Below are 24,179 nucleotides of genomic sequence, written 5' to 3' on the forward strand. Positions count from 1 at the left end.
TGTGTGTGTGTGTGTGTGTGTGTGTGTGTGTGTGTGTGTGTGTGTGTGTGTGTGTTGCTGCTGTCACAGGTCTCTGATTGTCTTATATCAGTAAAAACCAATGTGTTTCTGCCACAGAGCAGCCGGCTTCTTCTGGTGCCTGCGTCTGTCTCCTTTTCCTTTCTTTCTTTCTTCCTTCCTTCTTTCTTTCCTTTCTCTTTTTTCTTTCTTTCTTTCTTTGTCACTTGAAACTTCAGAGGGTCCTCAGGAAAAAAATCTGTCCAAACCATGCTTTTGCTTAGATCTATTCTTTTATTTAATGTTTTCATATTCCAACAAGGAATTCTGAAGCCACGGACAGCTGAGCACCACCAGCTTCTTTTCCAGGTTCTAGCAAACGGAGAAGAAAGGAGGAAACCACAGGGAAGAACGTGAAACGGACACAGCACGAGTTAGATCATAATGGTCTTGTGCCCTTGCCAGTCAAGGTCTGCTTCGCGTGTAACAGGTATTTTTTTTCCTATGCTCATATTCAGCAAATGAAGTCGGTTTTTGTTTTGTTTTGTTTGTTTTGCTTTGCTTTCTGTCACCCCCTTGTAAATCTTGTGTGATAATTAAATGTGAACAGCCTATTTTCTGATGATATATGCATATAAGGCTAATTGACTTGCCACTAACTTGATTATGTCAGTAACAAATTACCTGTAGAGTGTGTGCCTGTAATCTCAGCACTTAGGAGATTGATGGAGTTTGGGGGGTCAAGGCTCACCTAAGCTCACAAGGCCCCAGCCTTCCTTTAGGGGCTATTGGTTGATGGGGAAGGAGTGTTATTTTATTTATTGGCATTGCCACTGAAACGTCCATATTTGGTAATTAATCTCCCGGGATCACGGGTTAACAGGGTCAGGCTGATGAGGCAGCTCACTAGGTAACACTCATCGCAACCTGAGCAGGACAAAGCCAACTTCTTATAACTTCATGCCTGCAAGTGCATGTGCACACACAGACACACTAAATAAATTAAGTTGAAACTCTGGGTCATGCTCATAAAAGATAGAAACTAAGAGGGACTTGTTGGGAGGAAGGAAGAGGTAATGGGAGATGAACATGACTAAAATTTATTATGAAACTCTCAAAGACTAAACAGTAAGAAGCCAGGTGTGGTAGCACATACCAGTAATCCCAGAGGTCTATGAGTTCAAGGCCAGTCTGGTCTACTTAGTTCCAGGCTAGTCAGAACTACATAATTGAGACCCTTTCTGAAAAAAAAAGAAAGAAAGAAAAATCAGAAGTGTTTTACTTTGTTGATAGTGATTACAGTAGTTAGAGTTAAATTGGACAGTGAGGGTCCAACAAGATGGCTTAGTGGGTTAAAGTGCTTGCTGCCAAGCCTTGCACTTGAGTTTAATCCTAAGGGCCCATATGGGAGAAGGAGATTTAGTCCCTAAATGAACACCATTGTGTGTGTGCTGTTCTTCTTCCCAATATACATACACTCTCACAAGATTTTTATTGCTTTTTTTTTTTTTTTTTTTTTTTTTTTTTAACTAAACAAGGTATTTAGTTAGATTAGTTAACAACAAATTGTTAAAAATAAACTTTAAGTTGTTATGGGTAGTTTGGGTGCTTCAGCCTGGACACTTTCCAAAAGCCTCTTGGCTACCAAAATTACACAGCTGCTCTAGGACACTGGTTTCCTTCAGATAGGCTCTCCTCAGTTGCAGGAACCAGATGTTTCAGTGACTGAAGCTGGACTTGTTGGCTTGTATTATGGTTGGAGCAGGATAGCAGGAGAAAATGGCTCTCAAAAAGAAAGATTGGCTCCCAGTGACCTCTCCCCCCAGCCTGATGCACTGCCAGAAAAATAAAAAGACTGCTTAGGGGCTGAGGATGCAGTACATCAGTTGAGTGCTTATCTGGCATAGTAGGATACCCTAACCCAGGATAGTGTCAGGGTCTGTTCCCCCAGCACTCTGGAGGCAGATGGAGGAGGAACGGGAATTCAAAGTCATTCTAGGTACACAGTGACTTCTGGCTACATGAGACTATTTCATAATCATCCCTTCAACCGAAAAAAGTATTTACAGCAAAAACTATGGAAAACTAGATTAGAACTACAGAATTGTGCTAGGAAAAGCTATGGTCTAGGGCATCTTTGGGACCATTAGTGTTTGCATGTAACCTTTCCTTGACACATGCTTACATGAATATATACAAAATCATTTTCTTGCCTCCATCTCCATTTATCAGTCTTTTTGTATAGAAGAAAAAAGTTTGTGTAGCTACAACTCAAGAAAGATTGCTGATACATTATTTTTATTACATTTCTTTGTATGGGGGATGATACACACATGCCACAGTATGTATGCAGATCGGAGGACAACTTGAAAGAGTTAGCTCTCCCCTTCTAAGAAAGGGTCTCATGAGTTGAGCTCAGGTAATCAGGCTTGGTGGCAAGTACCTTTAACACTGGGCCAGTTTGCCAGCCTTTTTATTTGTTTGTTTAAGTGAGAAATTCCTTACAGAATAAGAAGATTAGAGAGTAGAGTTAGGTACTAGGCACTGGTCTTTTTTTTTTTTTTTTTTTTAAGATTTATTTATTATTTTACATGTATGAGTGCCCTATCTGCATGTGCACTTGCACACCAGAAGAGGGCACCAGATCCCGTTATAGATAGTTGTGAGTCACCATGTGGTTGCTGGGAATTCAACTCAGGACTTCTGGAGAAGCAGACAGTGCTCTTAACCTCTGAGCCATCTCTCCAGCACACATTGGTCATTCTTGCTCTGACAGCCAGTTTAGCAATACTCCAAATAAACATTTACGTTCACAAGATGCAGATGAAGAACCTGGTTTCCTCTTCCTTACTGACAGAACCATGCAAGGAGGGAAGTGTGGAGAGAGTTGTGAAGACTGGGAGGAAAGGTTCTTCTGCAGAGTAGAGTTAGTCCTGAATTTTCCCATCTTGCACAGGAGTCACCTGTCACATCTTGTTCCTTTGCAGGAGTTGCCGAGTGGCCCCTCTCATCCAGTGTGACTATTGCCCACTTCTGTTTCACATGGACTGCCTCGAGCCCCCACTCACTGCCATGCCCCTGGGCAGGTGGATGTGTCCGAATCACATCGAGCATGTGGTGGTAAGCACGTGGTGGCTGGTGGCTCGGCACGGCCCGTGAGGGCAGGGGCTAGTCCCCCAGAAGCAGGGGCGCCAGCTTTGTGCTCAACTCCAGCAGGCGCTGGCTCCAGCACACCATCCTCTGTTCTGTTTACATGTATCTCACTTGTGCCTCTTGCCTTTCCCACGGACCTTGTTCAACTGTACAGACAGGCTTAACTTGCTTATTTGTTTATAATTTTTACCCCACAATGAATTAAATGGTTGCCATTAGCCATAAAGAGTGCTGTTAGAGCCAACCTTTAGAAAATAAATGAAAGCAGGGCATGGTGGCACAACTCTGTAATCCCAGCACTTGAGAGGCAGAGGCAGGCAGTTCGAGGCCAACCTGGTCTACAGAATGAGTTCCAGGACAGCCAAGGACTACACAGAGAAACCCTGTCTTGAAAAACCCAAAAAGAAAGGAAGGAGGGAGAGAAGGAAGAAAGGAAGGGTTGGCTGTCAGGAATACATGTGGCATGAAATGAGTTTGCTCTCTTTCCCTTGCATTAGTTTTTTGTATGTTGGCACATTCTAGGTTTTCAGTGAGCTGTTGAATGAATGAAAGTGAAGTCTGTAAAAGAAAATCTTGTCTTATCTCCCAGTGATCATGATAATTTCTCTCTTTTCTTTTTTAATTTTAATTTTGCAGAGATTGAACCCCAGGCTGGGCAAGTGCTCTACCAGTGAGCTACAACCCCAACATGTTTTCGTTTGGGAGTGGTTTGGTCTTGTCTTTATGTCATGTTTGGCCTTACAGTTCTGTAAGTGCACCGTGTGCATGTCTGGTGTCCGCGGCAGCCAGAGAATGGCGGGAACTCCGAGAGCTGGGCTAGAAGTGACTGTAGTTGTAGGTGCTGGGAGCTGAACCTGCTCCTCTGCAAGAGCGTAGCACTGAGCCTTCCCTACCCCCTTGTCATTTATTTATTTATGTATCTGTTTGTTTGTTTGTTTGTTTGTTTGTTTGTTTGTTTGTTTGTTTATGGTGGTCCTCAAACTGTGTAGCCAAGAATGACCTTGTACTACCCCTGAGCTCTCTATTTTCACCTCCCAAGTGCTAGAATTTCAAGTGTGAATCACCACATCCAGCTTTATTAGTACTGTATTTTTATTGTTATTGCTGCTGCTTATCTGTGAACACATGTATTCAGCAGAGCATACATGTGGAGGTCAGAGGATAATGTTTGTAGGTTAGTTCTCTCCTTTCCCTTTGTGGGGACTAGGGATTACACGTAAGTCAGGTTTGGTGATAAGTATTCTTACCCACTTAGCCATCTTACTAGGCCCTTCTTTCGACTTGGGGGTTCTGGGAATCAGACTCAAATCACCAGGCTTGCTTGGCATGACCTTCATGCACTAAGCCATCTCATGGGCTGTCTTCAGACATTTTCCACATGCTCCTTCACTAGAGCAGACGGTTGTCTACCGTCTGCAGGAGAGGTGGCCCTGCGCAGATTCGTGAAAAAGCACTCCCTCACAAATAGCCTTTCCACATTAAGCCATTGCTGCCTAAGACATACCATTAGGGAACAGAGGTGTAGCTCAGTGGTAGAACACTTTGAGGGTCTGGGCTTTATCCCCAAGACAAGGAGTAGATAGGAGAAAGAAACAGAGGAGAAAGAATGAGAATCATGTACCCAGTGATAATCATGCAGCCTTCATTATACCATGTGCTAAACACTGAGGGGAACCCTGTTAAAGAACTCATACAGGATTGGAGAGCAATGGCTGTTCTTGTAAAGGCCCTGTGAGTTCAATTCTCAGCTACCACATGGTGGCTCACAACCATCTATAATGATAGCTGGTGCCCCCTTCTGGCTTGCAGGTGTACATACAGGCAGAACACTACATACATAATAAATAAATAAATAAATCTTTTATTTAAAAGAAAAAAAGAGGGCTGGAGAGATGGCTCAGAGGTTAGGAGCACTGGCTGGCTGCTCTTCCTGAGGTCCTGAGTTCAATTCTCAGCAACCACATGGTAGCTCAAAACCATCTATAATGAGATCTGATGTCCTTTTCTGGGGTGCAGGCATTGTATACATAATAAATAAATCTTTATAAATGAATGAATGAAAGAAAAAAGAATCTACACAGAGCTGAAGAGTAGAGGGGCAGAGTGTTTGCCCAGTATATACACACACTTTACACATACAGAAGAATCAGTTTCTGTCTTAGATCCATACCATTCAGAGACCTAGGAAGAAGCTTCTGTGGGGCCATGTGTCCTATCTGGTTGGTTTGTTGGTTGGTTGTGGAGACATGATTTCTCTGTGCTGTAGCCCTGACCTGGAACTCAGTCTGTAGACCAGGTTGACCTCACTCAAAGAGATCTGCCTGCTTCCTCCTCCCGAGCACTGGGATTAGAGGCATATGCCACCACCACCTGGCCAGCTTCTGTTTTTAAGCCCAGAAAAGGGGGCTGGCTGGAGGGACAGCACCCTTAGAAGTTCACCAAAGTAGTGTTTCTGCTCTATCCTTAGCTGAACCAGAAGAATCTGACACTGAGCAATCGGTGCCAGGTGTTTGATCGCTTCCAGGACACAATTTCACAGCATGTGGTCAAAGTGGACTTCCTGAACCGAATCCATAAAAAACACCCTCCTAACCGCCGTGTGCTCCAGTCTGTCAAAAGAAGAAGCTTGAAGGTAAGTCCCAGTCCAGTCAGTATAGGCCGGATGGTGCTCTCTGGTTTAGTTCATGGCACAGAGGATCACAGGTATGACACTGAAACCCCAGAGATAGGTCTTTGGTGTCTCAGCAAGTACTAAATATGGCCTTGTATAGTAATACCTGAGGATGGATGGCAGTCAGGATTGCAAGGGCAAAGTTGCAGGTGTGCTTTTGGGATTTGTCAATGATTCTCCAGAGCAGAAGCACCCTTCAAACCATCACAAGCCCAGTTATGCTCCATTGTCACTACAACATTTGTCTTAGGGTTTTTTGTTTTGTTTTTAATGTACATTGGTGTTATGCTTGCGTGTGTCTGTGTAAGGATGTCAGATCCCCTGGAACAGGAGTTACAGACAGTTGTGAGCTGCCATGTGGGAGCTGGAAATTAAATCAGATCCTCTGGAAGAGCAGCCATGTCTTAGGGTTTCTATTGCTGTGATAAAGCATCATGACTGCAACAACTTTTTTTTGGGGGGGGCGCATTTATCGTATTTATTTCAGTTTACAACTCTCAGATTGAAGTTTGTTGCTGAGGAACTTAGGCAGGACAGGAACCAGAAGGCAAGAGCTGATGCACACACCATAGAGGAGTGCTGATTACTAGTTTGGATCTCATGGTTGTTCTACCTATTTTCTTACAGCCAGCTCTGAGGTCCACCAGCCCAGGGGCAGAACTGCCCAAAGGCCAATCTAGAAAGGGTGTCTTCCCAATTGAAGTTCTCTTTTCCCAAGTGATTTTGCTTTATGCCAAGTTAAAACTAGCCAGCATAATACTTGACTGTCCCCTTAACATTGTTTGTCCCTGTTAAGTGGTCCCCTTTCTGAGAACTCTGATGAGGTGACAATTTGACTAATCAAGCAGATAGCCAAGTGAGAGATGAGTAGTGATACCCAGCTGAAAACTTTTTGTATTGTTTTTGTTTGTTTGAGACAGGTTTTCTCTATAGCTTTGGCTGTCATAGACTCGCTTTATAGACCAGACTGGCCTTGAGCTCAGTGAGATCCACCTGCCTCTGCTTCCCTAGTGCTGGGGTTATAGGCGTGCGTCACCACGCCCAGCCCAGCTGAAAATTTAAGAACAAATGTATTATCCGAAGGAAAGTTCTGTAGGCTAATATATCACTAACACAACCATAGTCTTCCTGTGATACTTACTATTTCTATGTACTTGACACTTGCTAAACTATATCCAAAGAGACTGAGAGAATTTCCTTCATTGAAAAACATTTGCAGCCGAGTGGTGGTGGAGCACACCTGTAATCCTAGCACTTGGGGAGAGGCAGGTGGGTCACTGTACGAGGCCAGCCCAGTCTATAGAGAATTGACCTAAATGATTGACTGTAGAGCATGGAGTCAGTATTTGATTTGTTTCTCTTTAATAACAGCTGTTTGTGGGTACCTTCTTCGGATTTTTAATGGTTTTGTTTTCTTGAGTTTCTGGAGATTGGATTGAACCTAGGACTTGTTTCTGTTGCATGTGAATCAGCATTTTAAAAATTATTTCAGTCACACTTAGTTTGCCACCAGAACAAAGATTGTTCTTGAGTAACATCTGTAATACTGATTCTTAATAACTCATAATTTCTGTTTTAGGGGGAAAAATGTCTTTTAAAAATCAGACATTTCCAAAGACAGTCATGGTGGCACACATTTTCAATCCCAGCACTTGGGAGGCAGAAGCTGTTAGATTTCTAAATTATAGGCCAGCCTGGTCTACAGAGTAAGTTCTAATATGGATGGCCAAGGCTACACAGAGAAATCCTGTTTAAAAAAAAAACAAAACAAAAAAAAAAAAAACCAAAAACCAGGAGGCTGGAGAGGTGGCTCCAAAGTTAAAAGTACTGGCTCTTCTTCCAGAGGACCCAGGTTCAATTCCTAGCATCCACATGGCAGCTCATAACTTGTCTATAACTCCAAGATCTAAACTACCAATGCACATAAAATAAGAATAAATTATTAAACAAAAAGAAAATAAACACTTTTGCTATTTCTCAAAATAATCAGTTCCCTTATTCAGTTGATCTAGAAGGCTTAACACACTATGTGGCCATATATAAACTTGGTCTTTCTCTTTGGAAATAAACCAATGCATGTATTGTCCCATGTGCTGATGGAAACTAGCAATTCCCAAAATGCCCACTTGGTGGCACCCATATTTTAAGTTCAATCATACTGCTTCCATCCCCTTTCAGGGGTGTCATTCCAGAACTAGCAAAGATGCTAACTGTTGGAAAGTATATAGTAAACTCTTAACTGGGTAACTACTTACCCGTTAGTAGAACAGTTTTCTCAAAATAAAGTATTTCCTGCTGCAGAAATATGATGTAAGGCAGTTACCTTATACCTCTTGTTAAATAGATGTAAATGTAATCCAGACGAACTCATTTCACCATGTATATTCAGAACCTAGCCTGGATGCTGAAATGAACAAGTTAGGAGGCCTTGATTAGATCCTTTCATTGGCTTTCCCCTAAATATTTTTCTTATCGTTGAGGAGAATAGTTTGTTCTTAGTCGGTGCTTGCTGATAGGAGTGCAGTGGAACCTGCGGAGACCCTGATACCTGTCAGAGCTTCCTGCCTTTGCACTCTCCCGGGTCAGTGTCGACTAGCCCACTCCTCCCCCGTTGCTTCAGAAAGCCCACAGCGCTGGGTGGTGATTCTTAACTCCACCATTCTCCCGGGTGCTGGGATTAAAGGCGTGTGCCACCGACACCTGGCTCATCTCTGGACCTCTAGGATTTGGGATGGTGCCAGACTTATGAGGCAGTCAATAAATGTTTGTTGAAAGTATGAATGACTCTTTATGTGTGGCTCTTTCATCCTTACATAATATAAATCAAAATGTCTTTTTTTTTCTTGTTTCAACAAAGAAGTCTTCAGTTGTCTCATGAGTCATGAACAAATGGATGATGAAAACTAACATTGATTAAGTGCACATATTAGGCATCGTGCTCATTCTTTCTGCCATGAGTATAGCTTCATTTCACTTTATTTCTCAGTTACTATTCACCCTTGCGCATCAACACTAAGAAATACAAACTTACAGCCGGAAGCTCAGTCCGGTGTCAGGCTTGCATGTGTTTAGTACAAAATGGTAAACAACAAGGTGTAGATTAGAGTTCCACAAGGCCTGAGATCTTAATGAAGAACAATGAAGGCCCCAGCTGTGGTTTCTATTTCTGTACCTTTTCAGGACAGATGTCTGTGCTGGAATCAAAGGCAACCCAAAACAGTTACAGCACACTGAGCCCTTTTGTGGATCACAGAATAGATGGTTCCTTGGGTATCAACACTACAGATAAAACAGTATCTCGTTAAGGCAGATTCAACTGGCCATATTGGCACTATCACCCTTTCTTTCCTCCTATCTTAAACAGGTTCCTGATGCTATAAAATCTCAGTACCAGTTTCCACCCCCTCTCATTGCACCCGCGGCCATACGGGATGGGGAATTGATCTGCAATGGGGTCCCTGAGGAATCACAGTCGCACCTTTTGAACTCTGAGCACTTAGCCACTCAGGCAGAGCAACAAGAGGTGAGTAAAAGCTGAATTGGGTTCCCAAATCCAGTCTCTCTTTCATGTCACCAGAGCCTCAGTATCTGTCATTCCTACCTCTCCCCTAACTCCACCCAGGCCCCCTAACAGTTGGGTGACCCGTGGAGAATCCCAAGCTCAAATGACAAAGGCAAGTAAGAGCAGTCAAGCCAGCAGGCTATTCTCCTCATCGGTCTCCCATTGCTGCGAGCTAGGCAGCTCTGTACTGTAGGAAGAGATGTGCAGGCCCACAGAGAGCTTAGGTGATGGTGTCAGACACAGCAGACACTGGGCGATTTGATGGATATTGATCCCAGAAGGTGAGCCTTCAGGGCAAAGCCAAAACGGAAATCTCAAGTTCCACTGACTACGTAGTACTGCCAAGTACTGCACCAGTAAGTCTTGCTTGGGAATGAAAGTGGGCTACCTTTCTGGTCCTTCCTGTTGGAGCCTTGGAAACAGTGCTTGTCAGCTCTGCTGTAGCCCTGGCCACGGTGGCAGGATGAACCAGCACCTCCCCGGCTCTCACCTTCTCTCCTCTCCTTCCATTGCAGTGGCTCTGTAGTGTTGTTGCCCTCCAGTGCAGCATATTGAAACATTTATCTGCTAAGCAGATGCCTTCGCATTGGGACTCTGAACAGACAGAGAAGGCTGATATTAAGCCTGTTATTGTGACTGACAGCTCAATCACCACCTCCCTGCAAACCGCTGACAAGGCACCTCTACCTTCCCATTACCCTTTATCCTGCCCCTCAGCAATTAGCACCCAGAATTCTCTGGGCTGCTCTCCACCCCACCAATCCCCAGCCCTAGAGGACATCAGCTGCAGTTCTTGTGTGGAAAAGTCCAAGAAAGCCCCTTGTGGGACTGCCAATGGGCCAGTGAACACAGAGGTAAAAGCCAATGGCCCACACCTCTACAGCAGCCCCACTGATTCCACGGATCCCCGGCGACTTCCTGGCGCCAACACCCCTTTACCAGGCCTCACACACCGGCAAGGCTGGCCCCGGCCCCTCACACCACCATCGGCTGGGGGGCTTCAGAACCACACCGTCGGCATCATTTTGAAGACAGAAAATGCCACTGGCCCCAGCTCTTGTCCCCAGAGGAGTTTGGTACCCGTCCCAAGCCTGCCCCCTTCCATTCCCAGCTCTTGTGCCAGCATCGAGAACACCAGCACTTTGCATAGAAAGACTGTCCAATCACAGATAGGACCTTCGTTGACAGATTCGAGGCCTCTGGGCTCACCCCCAAATGCCACCCGGGTGCTCACTCCCCCCCAAGCTGCAGGAGACAGTATCTTGGCCACAGGCGCCAACCAACGATTCTGCTCACCAGCGCCATCATCAGGTAAGTATCCCTTCTGTATTCTTACTAGCATAGACCCAAGAGTCCAGAAAATTATATTCCTAATGAATACTGGAAGCCTTTAATCTCTGTGTCAGAGGTCCATCTCCCCTGTATTTCTATGGCAGGAGAAAGGCTGTGTTAGCTTGTCCCAGCTATAAGATGAGGCTGTTCTCACTAATTTAAGTCACTTCCGTAGGGTGGCCTGCCAGGTCAGTGGCATACTGGAACTGCAGCTTGGGTCACCGGCCCCTCCTCTCACCTTCTGGACATAGTCTTCTGCCTGTCTGTCCCATCACCTCAGAAGGCACATGCTTTCTGGAACCACTTGGGTCAGCCTGAGGTTCAGTGTATGCAATTCCCATACGAGACTAAATCTACACCTGATGCAGATTCTCAGAGCCAGCTCATTTGAGGAACGTTCATGTTCACGAAGCAGGGACAGAAAGCAGCGTTGCCTTTCAGATAGTTCCAAAGTGGGATGCCTGCAGAGGTTGGTCTGGTCCAGAAGCTTGCCCTCAGCTGTATACCTAAGGAAATCCTGTAGGTCTGTACTTGGCTCAGTGTAGACTTGTTCCCTCAGCTGTGCCAGGCAGCATTTGCACCTTGAGGTTGCTGGTCGCAGCGTCTGAACCAGGTTTTATAAGCTGCTGTTACTGGTGGTCTCCTACATGAAGTCATCTTCCTAGTCAGCGGGGGGCCTCAATAACCAGGTGCCTGTGGTTTCTTTGCATGGGAGCCCCCGCTCTTTTCTCCAACCGTGTAATTCCAGTGTGAATAAGTTTTGCAGACTGTCAGTTGTGCTTCAGCAGATAGGAGTTAGGTGACGCTTCTGTAAGGGTAGAGGTAGCTGTGGGGTAGGTGATCGTGAACCAGAAACAAAGCCATCCCACCACTTGCCCCAGAGTAGTAAACTGCAACAGTTCTCAGTACTCTGGAAAACTCGTGCGTTCCCCGGGTGTGTTACTGCTCCATCTACCCTTCCTCACCACACGTTTTTAGCTCTAGGAGTTCCAGAACCTATGGGTTGAGAATCAAGAAGGGAACATCACCTTGGGTCCGAAATCCAGAACTCTCTCAGCAATGGGGGATTGAACCGGTGGGTTTCCCTCAGGCGACGTAAGTAACAGTCTTCCTGCTCCGTCCCCAGATGGCAAGGTCAGCCCCGGCACGTTATCCATAGGAAGCGCTTTAACCGTACCCTCTTTCCCAGCCAACTCTACTGCCATGGTGGACCTCACCAACTCACTTCGAGCATTTATGGATGTCAACGGAGGTGAGTGATGTCCCAGTAGCATTCAGCTCCTTTTGAAGAGGGATAAGAGGTGGGGATAAACAGTATCCATTTGGATAGAAGAGTGGCAGAGAAGGCTTCATCTCTTGTCTCTGCCTTCTGGGTTGACACAAAATACAATCAGAGATGAAGAAGAGGAGAATAGAGCTAAGCTGAACCAGTAGGAAAGAACAGAATCACATCAGGCAGAACAGAACCAGGAGACTTGCTTCCATCTGTGGCAAACCCCGAAGTCAAAGAGAATAGAGGTGGATTTCTCTGCACAGAGTGGGTAGAAAAGGCCAGTCTGTATCAGGCATCCGCGCCTTCTTCACAAGCTGGGGGTTGTTGGCTCTGCCTTTCTGTGCTGGAAATTAGCCTGCCTTGATGCAGGAAGCGCCGTACTGGGGCCCCTCTCACTGCAAACAGCACGTGAGATGCCCGCTTTGGGAGCTTTGTTCCACTTCGCACTTTATATTGTTTAAACAAATCACTTGGTAGCTTTGCCCTGTAGCCCTTACCTACTTCCACATTCCATTTCTCTCAGCTTTTTGATGTCTCTCTTTGGTTGGTAGAAATCGAGATCAATATGTTGGATGAGAAGCTGATCAAGTTTCTGGCCTTGCAGAGAATACATCAGCTTTTCCCTTCCCGGGTCCAAGCCTCACCGGGCAGTGTTGGGACACATCCGCTCGCTTCTGGAGGGCACCACACAGAAGGTGCGCGTGCACATACCTGCCAGCACACCATCAGGTCTCCTGTCTGATGTGTGTGAATGACCACCTTGCTCCATGGAGAATCTCCGCTTTCAGTAGCTCAAACTCTTTGTACCTTTGATGGGTTTAATAAAGCACCGTGGTTTTTTTCTCAGCATGAACAAGATGAACAGCTTTTTAATCAGAGTTGGGGAGTTTGGTATAACTTGCTTCCACACAAGTCCACTTTGATTCACAGCAAAGGAGCTACCAGTACTTTTGGTATATGTTGTATGCTTTCTATTCAGCTACTTTGTAATATTTGAAGTAAAAGGGTTTCCCAAGGTTTAAGGTGAGAAGTAGAAAAACAATAGGTAAGCTTCCTGTAAATTCTTCTCAAATGTTAATTCTGCTTGGTTATCTCTGAGCCCTTAGCCCTTAAGAGTTTTGATGCTTCAGGAGTTTACAGTACCATGCCAGCAATATCAGAATACCAAGAGTTTACTAGAAATACAAATTCTGGTGAATAGCTCATTTGCCAAAGAGATCTGAGTTCACTCCCTAGAACTCACATTAAAAAAGCTAGGTATGGTGATGCTGAGCTGAGCAAGTAGAGACGGACAGATCCCTGGAACTCACTAGCTGTTCAGCCTAGTCTACTTGAATTCTAGGCCAGTGGGGAACCTTGTTTAAAAAAAAAAAAAAAACACCAAAGGTTGTTTATATATATGTGATCACAAGTGGGTGTGCACCCACACACAGGAATGCAAATTTGTAAATTCTATATCCTTTCATTCTAGCTAAATCCAAAGTTAGTTTTTGTTGTGTGTGTGGTGGTGGTTCTAGTAATCAAATCCAGTGACTTCCTGTACAACTAAAATTAATCAACAAAATCTATAGGCAGTTGATGTCCGCATTAAAGCTTGAGAAACACCGGCCTATGCCTTATGTTTTTCCATGTTCTCTTTGTAATTATTAGTTGGAATATTCCTGTTAAGATAACCAGGAGCTTGGGAACTTAAAGTACTAATATCCTCAAATTCTGTAACCATCTTCAGTGAAGATTCTTCCTCACCTGTGTTAGAAATGCTATGGTGGGGTGAAGCCTCCCCCTGAAGCAGCTGAGTCAGGTCTGAGTTTGAGTGTGAGTCACCCCGTGGGATTTTTTCCAGGCCACCAGCCAAAGATCCAGGTTTTGTTGGTCAATGTTGGGGTCACAGGTTCTGAGTTTCTGAATGACCCTATCCCTATGTTTGTCTTGTAGTGCAAAGAAAGGAGGTACAGGCCCGAGCGGTGTTCTACCCCCTCTTAGGGTTGGGAGGAGCTGTGAACATGTGCTATCGAACCCTCTACATCGGGACAGGTGAGCCCGCCAGGAGCCTGGGAGGGCCCTGATCTTCAGCCTGAAGATGGACACTCACAGGGCCCTTTCAGAGCTTGATGGATCTAACCATTGCTTGTCCAGACAGGAGAGACTAAGAACCTAGACAATCCAATGGGGTCCTTCCTTGGCTCAGGCCTTTGGTTTTAACTGCTTCTTAGTAGGGTCTAAAACACTGTAGGCAAAGGCTTGGAAAGAGGACACTTCTTACACCTAGGTTTAATAGGCTCACACACAACCTTCCTTCATTTGTTTGTTTGTTTTATTTCTGGTCGTTCAGATGATTTCAGAGCATCTGTAGTTCAGGCTGGTTGAGTGGGGAGGTGTAGCCTGCCACCCCTCAGACCACCCCTTACCCTAGAAATTGCCCTTTAAAGTCTTAAAGGCCCTGCACTTGTGTTCACGTGATGAATCGAGCTTTTCAGTAACGCACTGCACTGTCTGGGTAAGCAGCCATATATTCTAAAGCAGATTAGCTTTAGAACAACAAGGGGTAAGGCTGGGCTTGGGGACACATCTGTAATCTCAGTACTTATGAAATGGAGGCAAGGAGGTCAGGAGTTCAGGCTAGCCCAATACCAGAAAAGGAAAAGAAAGAAAAGAGGCTCAGCTCCCTTGAGATTCTGCTAGCAGCCACCCAAAAGCTAACAACCCTCTCTTCCACTTCCCCACACATACACCTTACAGTTTGTTCTCTGCCTTTTCCTTGACTCCTGCCACCTTGCAGGAGCTGACATGGATGTGTGCCTTACAAACTATGGTCACTGTAACTACGTGTCCGGGAAACATGCCTGCATATTCTACGATGAGGTGAGGGGTGGAGCTGGGTGGGAGGGAACTTTTCCAAGGTCTTTCACCAGAACTGGGTTCTGGGCTCAGGCAGGAGCAAGGGTGAAAGGCCTGTCCCCTTTCCTCCTGCCCAACTTGAAAGGGAAGACTCAGTATGAAAGGCCTGGCGTTCTTCTACCGTGGCATCTGCTTACAGAAGCAGCTATCACTGCAACTGATGCTGCTCACAGAAGCAGCTGAGAGGCTCACCTCAAAGTAAGGGAAGGGACCAAAATAGAAGGAAACCAAGCTCTATGGATGTGACCCTGAGTTTCATAATAGTGTGCCATAATTATGTGGCTATCAGATGAACCGGAGCCAGTGCTGAGGAGGGAGAGGGAAAATGGAGTCACTAGGGCAGACTTTGATGAAGTGTAGAGTCTTGGTGGACTCCGAAAGAGCCAGGCTGTAACTGAGGAAGAGTGTGAGAGCTTGCTAGGTAGTGCAGCAAGCCCTATATCCTCTCCCCTTTTCCCAAGGCTTCATACAGCAACCACATCGTATCTCCCCTCCTCCTCCTCCTCCTCCTCCTCAGAATACCAAACATTATGAGCTGTTAAACTACAGTGAGCACGGGACAACGGTGGACAATGTGCTGTACTCATGTGACTTCTCTGAGAAGACCCCGCCAACCCCCCCAAGCAGTATTGTTGCCAAAGTGCAGAGTGTCATCAGTAAGTTGGAGCGGAGGCCTGTGGCCACAGCTAAGGCCCCCATCACCTTGGTTCTGCCATGCTGTCAGTGACCTACAGTTTTTTGCCTTCCCAGTCCCATTGGCCAAGCTCATTGTTGGTGGGCCTGGGAGAGGCCACCAAGAATCAAGTGCTGAACACCCACATATGTATCAGACCTTTCTGGGGACTTGAGACTCCACCAGCCCCATCCGAGCATCCCTCAGCCCTGGTCATATAGCGTATAGAATGGGGAGATGCAGGGACCCGGTCCTGCCAATCGTCCTAGACAGGTCAGCTCTTCACCTTTCCCCTCCTATGATCATCCCCCTTTTTCCCAGGGCGCCGCCGACACCAGAAACAGGATGAAGAGCCAAGTGAGGAGGCAGCCATGATGAGTTCCCAGGCCCAGGGGCCACAGCGGAGACCCTGCAGTTGCAAAGCCAGCAGCTCGAGCTTGATCGGGGGCAGTGGGGCCGGCTGGGAAGGCACAGCCTTACTGCACCACGGCAGCTACGTCAAGCTGGGCTGCCTGCAGTTTGTCTTCAGCATCACTGAGTTTGCGACCAGACAGCCCAAAGGTGATGCCAGCCTGCTGCAGGGTGGGGTCTTGGCCGAGAAGCTATCTCTCAAGCCCCATCAGGGCCCTGTGCTGCGCTCCAACTCCGTTCCCTAGGCCATTGGCCTGGACACTCACCCAAGACTCCTGCAATGCAAAAATGTACACGAACCAAGCCCGGGTGTTTTCTATACCAGAAACCCTTCAACTACAATCTTTGCATGAAATGAAGAAAAACTTTTGACTTTTTTAAGACTTTTTTTTTTCTTTTCTCAAGTTCTAGGGGGCATTTGCACATATATTTGTACTCAACATTTCATGGGAAAGCGGCAGACCCGAGCTGAGGAACAGCATGGGCAGGGAGGGGAAGACCCTGGTCTGGATACTTCTTCCAGCACAACCCTTCTCCCCGCCTCCTGATCCTTCTTCCTCGACCGCCTGCCCGCTGTTGTAAAATAATCAGAAACTTGTTCTATTTTGTGGCAGTGACAATAGTTTTATATTAAAAGAAAAAATACAGTTTTCATACAGCAAAATCTATACAATATCATTGTTTTATTTAATATAAAGATCGCTACCCACTTTTTCCCAGGTTCCCGCCCGACAAGTTGCTTTCCCCTTCTGCAGCGGTTGCACTACAGGTAGCTACTGTGTATATGGACAAAGGAGAAATGCATTCTCTTTTCTGGCTGTCCATCTATTTTATTTCAAATAAGGAAAAGTGTATTTGGATTTTGTGTAAATACATCTAGTGATGACATTTTTTTCAATGTTTTTAAAAACTGTGTACAGTACATGTGGTAGAGTGTTTTTCTCAAATTGTCTATTGTAGCAAAGGCGTTTTTGTCGTAAACCTGTTCTGTGTCCTTTTTTTGTTCTCTTGCCACTTCTCTTCCTCCTCACCCCAGCTACTTCCTCTTCCCCACACTAGTACCAATGTACATAGTAATTGTAATGTTTTAGACTTTACAGAAACTTTCCTGTATTCTGTATATAAAAAACCAAAAATACTTCAAACTATGTTTTCTGCCTGTCTGTCCTACCTGTCATCACCCTTAGACGGAGGGCCTGTCCTGGGATCTCACTTTTTGCACCCTTTGAAAAATTATTAATCTCAAGTACTCTCCAACGGAAACTTAACAGAGAGGGAAGATGTTAGAGACTTGACTTGAGCCTATGCTGGGTGAGGGAAATAGAAAGGTAAGTACTTGCCTTTTGGGGAATGCTGTTTCTCTAGAGAGCCCTAACATGGTAAAATCCATTCTCTAGACAAGTGGTTCTCAACTTTCCTAGTCATGGCCCTTTACCACAGTTCGTTGCTACTTAACTGATTTTGCTACTGTTACGAGTTGTAAATACCTGATGTTCAGGATACCTGTTGCGAGGCTTCTGTGAAAGGGTCATTCGACCACCACCCCTGAGGGGTGCGGGCACCCAGAGGTTGAGAGCGGCTGCTCTTAGCGGAGCTTGAATAACTTCATTGCTGTCCTCATCAGGAAACACTGATGTGTTGCCCTAATTCTAATTCCCTGGGCATCCGTGCCAATCCAGACTCCCTGCTTTCATCCCGGAGATGGTAGAGAGAAGATTCTTCAGTTGTGGCACTGTTCTGGGTGGTACCTATATTAGCGTCTGTTGGTGGATGGGGCTAGAGGAGGAGTTATACACCCACAGCATCTGAAAATGCTCCAGCGACACAGTGCAGATAAAGAAGGAGTTTATCCTGGCTCCCGAATACAGGCATAGCCATGTCCCTGCTACTCTGCTTGCTGTTAACAGGAAGATGTGGGTTGGAGATGGAGATGCATTCCCTGTAATGCCCACTTTTTTGGAGGTTGAGGCCAGCCTAGGCTACCTAGGGAAACTACCTCAAAAACCAAGAGAGAAAGGTCATGGGGTCAAGAAATCACAGGGTTGAATCAGGACAGCCCTGTCGGTGTCATCGTGAGAAGCCTGTTCCAGGAAGAGTCCTAGAAGTGGAGAGCTGGATAATGAAAGGATGAGAAATTAAAGAGCCGCTTCATTGAGGGAAAGGCATCTGGGACCCGACTGCAAACACACGGACCCATTCATGTACACAGGACTCCAGACTGAGACTGTTACATATTCACACCTAGCGTAAACAGAGATGTTCATTGAATCACGCGCGTTGGTGGAAACCACAGATGCATGCACAGTCTGGAGGGACTCCCGCCGTGAGCACAGACACCTACGCAGTGCTCTCACCCCGGCGCCAGCCCAGAATCCAGAAGCCCGCCCAAATCCTGAGCTGTGCTCTTAGGGCCCTGGGCACGCACACACCCACCAGCCCCTCCTGCGGATGTTTCCTGTACATGCCTGCCTGGCACACGCTCCCGGGCGTTCGCGAGCCTAGGGGGCGCTCCCGGGGCCTCCAAGGTGTTCCACTAGGCACGTCGCCAGGGTGCGCAGACGCGCGCCTAGGGGGCGCTCGCAGAGCCCACGCGTGCGCGCACGCCCCTGCCCAGCCTGCCGCCGCCCTCGAGAGGCCGAGGCGGGAGCGGCGGGGCCCGGGCGGGAGCACGGCCGGCATGGAGACGCTGCTGCTGGGCGCCGGGCTGCTGCTGGGCGCCTACGTGCTTATCTACTACAACCTGGTGAAGGCCCCGCGGTGCGGCGGCATCGGCAGCATGCGGGGCCGCACGGCCGTGGTCACGGGTGAGTGCGCGCGGGCGGGCGGGCGGCGGGGAGGCCGGGCGGTAGCCGCGGCCCGACCGGCTCAGCTGGCTCCCGCCCGCCGCCCGCAGGCGCCAACAGCGGCATCGGGAAGATGACAGCGCTGGAGCTGGCGCGCCGCGGGGCGCGCGTGGTGCTGGCCTGCCGCAGCCGGGAGCGCGGGGAGGCGGCCGCCTTCGACCTCCGCCAGGTGAGGCCCGAGGGGGACGAGGGGCGCGGGTGAGCCCGGGACACGGAGGGCGGAGCAGAGCGACGCGAAGAGTCAAGATCTGAGAGGAGAGAGCACCACTGTCCCTTAAGCGCTGAGGAGGGTGCAGGGACTACTGTGGACCCACAGGGGAGGAACCTCAGAACCAAATTCCGGATGAGGCTTTCTGAAGAAAGGAGTCGCTAATATCGAGAGGTGTAAGAATCCGAAAGGAGCTCAGGGCCATCCTGGGCAAAGGAAAGACAAGGAAGGAAGGGTTAGGCTAAATGAAGAGATGCAGAAAGAACAGCAGGTGCAAAGAGAAAAGAGAATCTAATTCGAGAGACAGGGGGCGGGGGATGAAGCAGGGAATGGGAAGAGGAATGTCCTGAAGGGGCGCTGAGCCACAGCCAGCTTCTAAGCAGGCCTTACAGATCCCGTTGAGGTGTTTAAGACAGCTGAGCTCAGAGAAGGCGTCAGCAGGCTCTGAACCGTCCCGGTGGCTTTTGCGAGTGAATTACTTAGAGCTGTGTGGCGCCTCGACCGCAGAAGACAAGAGTAAGAGGGTCAGTCTCACTAGCACACCTTTAATCCTAGCACTTGAGTGGCAGAGATGTGGATTTCTGTGAGTTCAAGATGTGGATTTGGGCTACCTCGGAACTTCAGGCCAGCCAGGGCTACATCGGAAGACCCCGACTCAAAGAAAAAAAAAAAACAAAAAAACAAAGTACTTAAGACCAAAGTCTCTTAAGAAGTTTGGTACAGCTGGTCATGGTGGTGCACACCTGTAGTTCCAACCCTGAAGAGGCTGAGGAAGGAAGATCGTGAGTTCCAGGGTAGTCTGGGCTACAGAACAAGACGCTGTCTACAACAGGTGAAAGGCTGTAATAGAGCTTAAGGTAAATGATAATGGCGAGAAGGGACAATGATATGTGTAGTAACTGTAGCTCGGGCAGGCCTTGAACTCATGATCCTTTGCCTCAGACTCCTGAGAAGCTAGGGTAGCCGGTGTGTGCCAGTACACCAGACATGCATATATTTTACCTCACAACTCCTTTTCATCCTCACAACTCCTTTTCTTTTTAGCAGAAAGTACTAATGTTGTTGTTGTTATCTCATCTTACAGTAAGAAAACAGGCCCAAGGAGATTAAGTATCATGTCTGAAGACACTCTAGTTAGAGGCAAAGTCAAGATTTGAATCCGCATACCCATTACTCTCCGGTGCATAGAGGCAGTGGGTAGGCGCTCAGATGCCTGGGAAGAGGGAGGAGGGAGCTGCCCGGTAACAATCCTAGCCCTTGCTGCTCCACAGGCGAGTGGAAACAATGAGGTCATCTTCATGGCCTTGGATTTGGCCAGCCTGGCCTCTGTGCAGGCCTTTGCCACGGCCTTCCTGAGCTCTGAGCCAAGGCTGGACATCCTCGTTCACAACGCAGGTGAGAAGCAGCAGGCCCTGCAGGAGGGTGGCCGGTAACCTGGAGAGGGAGTCCCTCCAGCTGGGCCCTTCTGGGGCCAGCAGACACATCACACACATGAGGATTCTGAGACCCGAGGGGCACCTGAAACAGCAACTCATGCCTGGCCTCTGCCCTAGGGATCAGTTCCTGTGGCCGGACTCGGGAGGCCTTTAACCTGCTGCTGCGGGTCAACCATGTTGGCCCTTTTCTGCTGACACACTTGCTGCTACCCCGCCTGAGGTCGTGTGCCCCCAGCCGTGTGGTAGTTGTGTCCTCAGCTGCCCACCGGCGTGGTCGTCTCGACTTCACACGTCTGGACTGCCCAGTGGTGGGCTGGAGACAGGAGCTTCGGGCATACGCTGACAGCAAACTAGCCAATGTGCTGTTTGTCCGGGAGCTTGCCACCCAGCTTGAGGGCACTGGTGTCACCTGCTATGCAGCCCACCCAGGTGAGGCCTGACTCTTGACTGGTCTTGATTGCCTCTCTAGCATCTTTGTGCCTTGCTGTGCTCCCCAGGTCTCCTGAGGAGCCACGGGATGGAAACATGGTCAAGGAGAAACCTGTTTCTTGCTGATCCTGGGGCCAAATGTTCTCTCCTCGTCTGTTTTCTTTCTTTCTCACCTGCAAGCCTGCATGCTGACCCCTGAGTGGAGGATAAAACAAGACACTGATGATAAATACTGAAGGCTGGGGCTGTAGTTCATTGGCAGAACAAATGCCTTCCTATAGGCAAGACCCCGAGTTTGCGCTGTTTGCTTCCTTACTTGGGTTTGGGATGTTTGTTTGTTTGGTTAGTTTTGAGACTGCATTTTACTGTGTAGACTAGGCTTGCTATATAGACCAGGCTGGCCTCAAACACCCAGAGACCTGTCGGCTTCTACCTTCAGAGTGCTAGGATCAAAGGTGTGGGACACCACTCCTGACTTTGTTTTTTTTCCAGGTTTGTTTTATTTTTTTAATGTGTGTGTATTAGTATTTTGCCTGCCTGTGTGTGTCTGGCCAGATCCCCTAGAACTGAGGTTAGATGGCTGTGAGTTTCCATGTGGGTGCTAAAAACCAACCAGGGTCCTCTACAAGAGCAGCAAGTGCTCTTAACCACTGAGCTGTCTCTCTAGCCCCTGGTGTGTTGGGGTTCGTTTTGTTTTTTGAAACACAGTTTTACCCTGGAGCACAGGTTGGCGTGGAAGTCTGTGTAGCTCAGTCAAGCCTCAAATTTGCTCCAATCTTCTTGCCTCATGCTTTGATTTCTGGCGTAAGTCACCATGGTAAATAATAGCATCCAGTCACAGAGCTCTTCCTCTGTGAGTACCTACTACACCATAGGCGTGACTGATGGTGCTGGGCCAAAAGCAATGAGACAACCTTGCTCTGGAGTTCTTGGGCTCAGTCTCCAGGACCTAAAAATTATGCAAAGGAAAACAAAGGCCTGTCAGTCAGGTGTGGCTGCACATGTTTAATCCCAGCAGCCAGGGCTACCTAGTCAGACCCTGTGTGTCTGAAAAAGAAAAAAAGACAAAACAAAAGCCAAAGACCTTACCCTTATATCCAATGACAAGTGGTAAGGAGGATCTAGAGCTCTCAAGTGATATTTTGTCTAGTCAGTGGCGGTCAGGGAAGACATTTGAAAAGGTAAGAATTGAACACAGACCTGGAGGCTCAGGAAGTGAATAGCAGGCACATTCCTGGTGTGCTATAGAACAGCTGGCGTGACTAGAAGAGAGGAGGAAGATGATGGCCAAAGATTCGGCTGTAGGGATGGGCCAAGCTGGAGCTTGAAGTTTCAGTTAAGCTTTTACTCTGAGTAAAATAACTGGTTAAATGCCAGGTGGTGGTGGCACAGACCTTTAATCCCAGCACTTGGGAGGCAGAAGCAGGCGGATCTCTATGAGTTGGAGGCCAGCCTGGTCTACATAGTGAGTTCCAAGATAGCCAGGGCTATACAGAAAAACCTTGTTTCAAGATAGAATAATAATAATGATTTTTAAAAAGAGAGTAAATCATCCTGTCTTTAAACAATAGGTTACAATAGGCAAGCAACATCTACCCTGCCTAGGTCATCATGTTGTACTTTAGAAAACTATTGCCTGGGGCTTCTTTTTAATTACAGCAACAATAATTCTACTAACCTTTATTAAGCTTTTGTTACAATTAGAGATCCGTAGTATTAAAACACTGTGGCTAATATACCTTCGATGCTTAAAAAAAAAAAAAGACTGAACAAAGGAATGGGGCTGAAAAGAATGGTATGAATTGGGCACTGTGGCTTACACTGATAATCTCAGTAGGAAGCTGAGGAGTATTGCTGTGAGTTCAAGGCCAGGCTGGACTGTAGAGCAGTGAGATTCTTTCTCAAAAGGAAAGGAGAGGACAGTGGCATAGCTCAGTTGGTAGAGTGCCTGCCAGCATGTACACAGCCCTGGGTGCAAATTCCCAGCACCAAAAAAAAAAAAAAAGATAAAGGAATGATAGAGATTGGACAGCAGAGAACACAGCATAACCACAACCTGGGGGATGGGAACATACAAGCCATTGGGCTGGTGGCTTCCTAATGGGTTAAGTCACCTTGTGGGCCCCCTGAACACCTGGTAGATACTTACTTGCTTCCCCTGGAACCAGATTCTGTGGTCCACTCCTAGTTTCTGGGTCCCGACTGCCTTCCTCCACAACTCTTCTTCCTTCCTGCCGACAGGACCCGTGAACTCGGAGCTCTTCCTGCGTCACCTCCCTGGATGGGTATGTCCTATTTTGCGCCCACTGGCTTGGCTGGTTCTCCGGTCACCTCAAGGGGGAGCCCAGACACCCCTGTACTGCGCTCTGCAGGAGGGCATTGAGCCCCTCAGTGGAAGATATTTTGCCAACTGCCATGTAGAGGAGGTCTCCGCAGCTGCCAGAGATGACCAGGCTGCCCACAGGCTGTGGAAAGCTACCAAGAAGCTGGCAGGGCTTGGACCTGGAGAGGATGATGACCCTGATGAAGAGCCCCAACCTCAGGATCCAGGGACCCCATCTGCTATGAGGCCCCCAGGCCCTGAGAAAACCAGAGTTTCTGGACATTCTCGTAGCTATCCGGGCTCACCAGACTTATCCAAATTGACACAGCGAAGAATTCAGGTGAAGGCTGAACCTACACCCTCATTTTCATAACCTCCAGGCTAGAATGCTTTTTGTAGCACTGTGGGACCCCCCAAAACCTCAGTAGTGTGTCTGGGCACTGAGGGGTCGCCACTTTTACTTCAGTTGTTACTTTTGGGAACCTCTTGTTGTATCCTAAGCCCTTTTCCTAGTGAAAGGAAATGAATACTACTTCCTAAGACCGACAGTAACCCCAGATCCAGGGATGATATGTCAGACACTGTGTTGCTCTGGAATTTGATTTTCAGATTTCTGGGCCCTCCCCTCAATAGCGATCCGCTCCCCCGAGATGGGCAGGGGACTTGGTGGTTGATGCAGCTGCCGAGGTTGAACATAACTGAACCCAGCCCTTTGCAACTTTCTAGCTAGGTAGTTAATTTACCCCCGTTTTTACAGAGGCGTAATTAGGAAAGGTCTCAGTAAGGGCAAGTACTGAGCTTTTTGAACCCCGGGGTCCCCCGTTGGGCGGGTGCCCGGGGTGACTCAGCGTAAGGTGTTACCACTGAGGCGCCCGAAGGTGCTCCGGGGCCGAGCCCCCCGGAATAAAGCGCGCTGACTGAGGACGCACTGGCTCCCGCCTCTCTCTACCAGGCGGCCCCGCCTTCCGCC

General features: G+C 47.6%; 2 protein-coding genes across 3 annotated transcripts in view; both read left to right on the forward strand.

Annotated features, from left to right (window-relative positions):
- Positions 1-17,115, forward strand: part of Phf12 (PHD finger protein 12) — a 44,737-nt gene extending 27,622 nt beyond the window's left edge. Inside the window, exons 5-15 of one of the 2 annotated variants that reach the window (XM_055619771.1) lie at positions 367-487; positions 2,985-3,117; positions 5,618-5,782; positions 9,186-9,344; positions 9,899-10,694; positions 11,842-11,967; positions 12,540-12,683; positions 13,924-14,022; positions 14,768-14,850; positions 15,404-15,542; positions 15,881-17,115. In XM_055619771.1, coding sequence (XP_055475746.1) covers positions 367-487; positions 2,985-3,117; positions 5,618-5,782; positions 9,186-9,344; positions 9,899-10,694; positions 11,842-11,967; positions 12,540-12,683; positions 13,924-14,022; positions 14,768-14,850; positions 15,404-15,542; positions 15,881-16,215 — 2,300 coding nt within the window. In that variant the 3' untranslated portion in view covers positions 16,216-17,115. Of the gene's footprint in view, positions 1-366; positions 488-2,984; positions 3,118-5,617; positions 5,783-9,185; positions 9,345-9,898; positions 10,695-11,693; positions 11,791-11,841; positions 11,968-12,539; positions 12,684-13,923; positions 14,023-14,767; positions 14,851-15,403; positions 15,543-15,880 lie in introns of those variants that run through there. The other variant, XR_008721579.1, reaches the window with a different exon arrangement.
- Positions 17,116-18,623: 1,508 nt separating this feature from the next.
- Dhrs13 (dehydrogenase/reductase 13) lies at positions 18,624-24,133 on the forward strand. Its single transcript, XM_055619683.1, has 5 exons — positions 18,624-18,774; positions 18,864-18,982; positions 20,293-20,416; positions 20,575-20,886; positions 23,128-24,133. Exons 1-5 carry the CDS (start codon positions 18,648-18,650, stop codon positions 23,580-23,582), a joined length of 1,137 nt encoding a protein of 378 aa, XP_055475658.1. The 5' UTR covers positions 18,624-18,647; the 3' UTR covers positions 23,583-24,133.
- The last annotated feature ends 46 nt before the right edge of the window (positions 24,134-24,179 follow it).

This window comes from Psammomys obesus, unplaced genomic scaffold (genome assembly GCF_907164565.1).
Source record: "Psammomys obesus unplaced genomic scaffold, mPsaObe1.curated_primary_1811, whole genome shotgun sequence".
Taxonomy (NCBI): Eukaryota; Metazoa; Chordata; class Mammalia; order Rodentia; family Muridae; genus Psammomys; species Psammomys obesus.

What these genes read in the sequence shown, in the direction of transcription:
- Dhrs13 (XM_055619683.1), top strand. Translation starts at nt 18,648, where the DNA reads ATGGAGACGCTGCTGCTGGGCGCCGGGCTGCTGCTGGGCGCCTACGTG. An exon ending in CCGCACGGCCGTGGTCACGG is followed by an intron (nt 18,775 to 18,863) that starts GTGAGTGCGCGC and finishes CGCCGCCCGCAG; the next exon opens with GCGCCAACAGCGGCATCGGG. An exon ending in CATCCTCGTTCACAACGCAG is followed by an intron (nt 20,417 to 20,574) that starts GTGAGAAGCAGC and finishes CCTCTGCCCTAG; the next exon opens with GGATCAGTTCCTGTGGCCGG.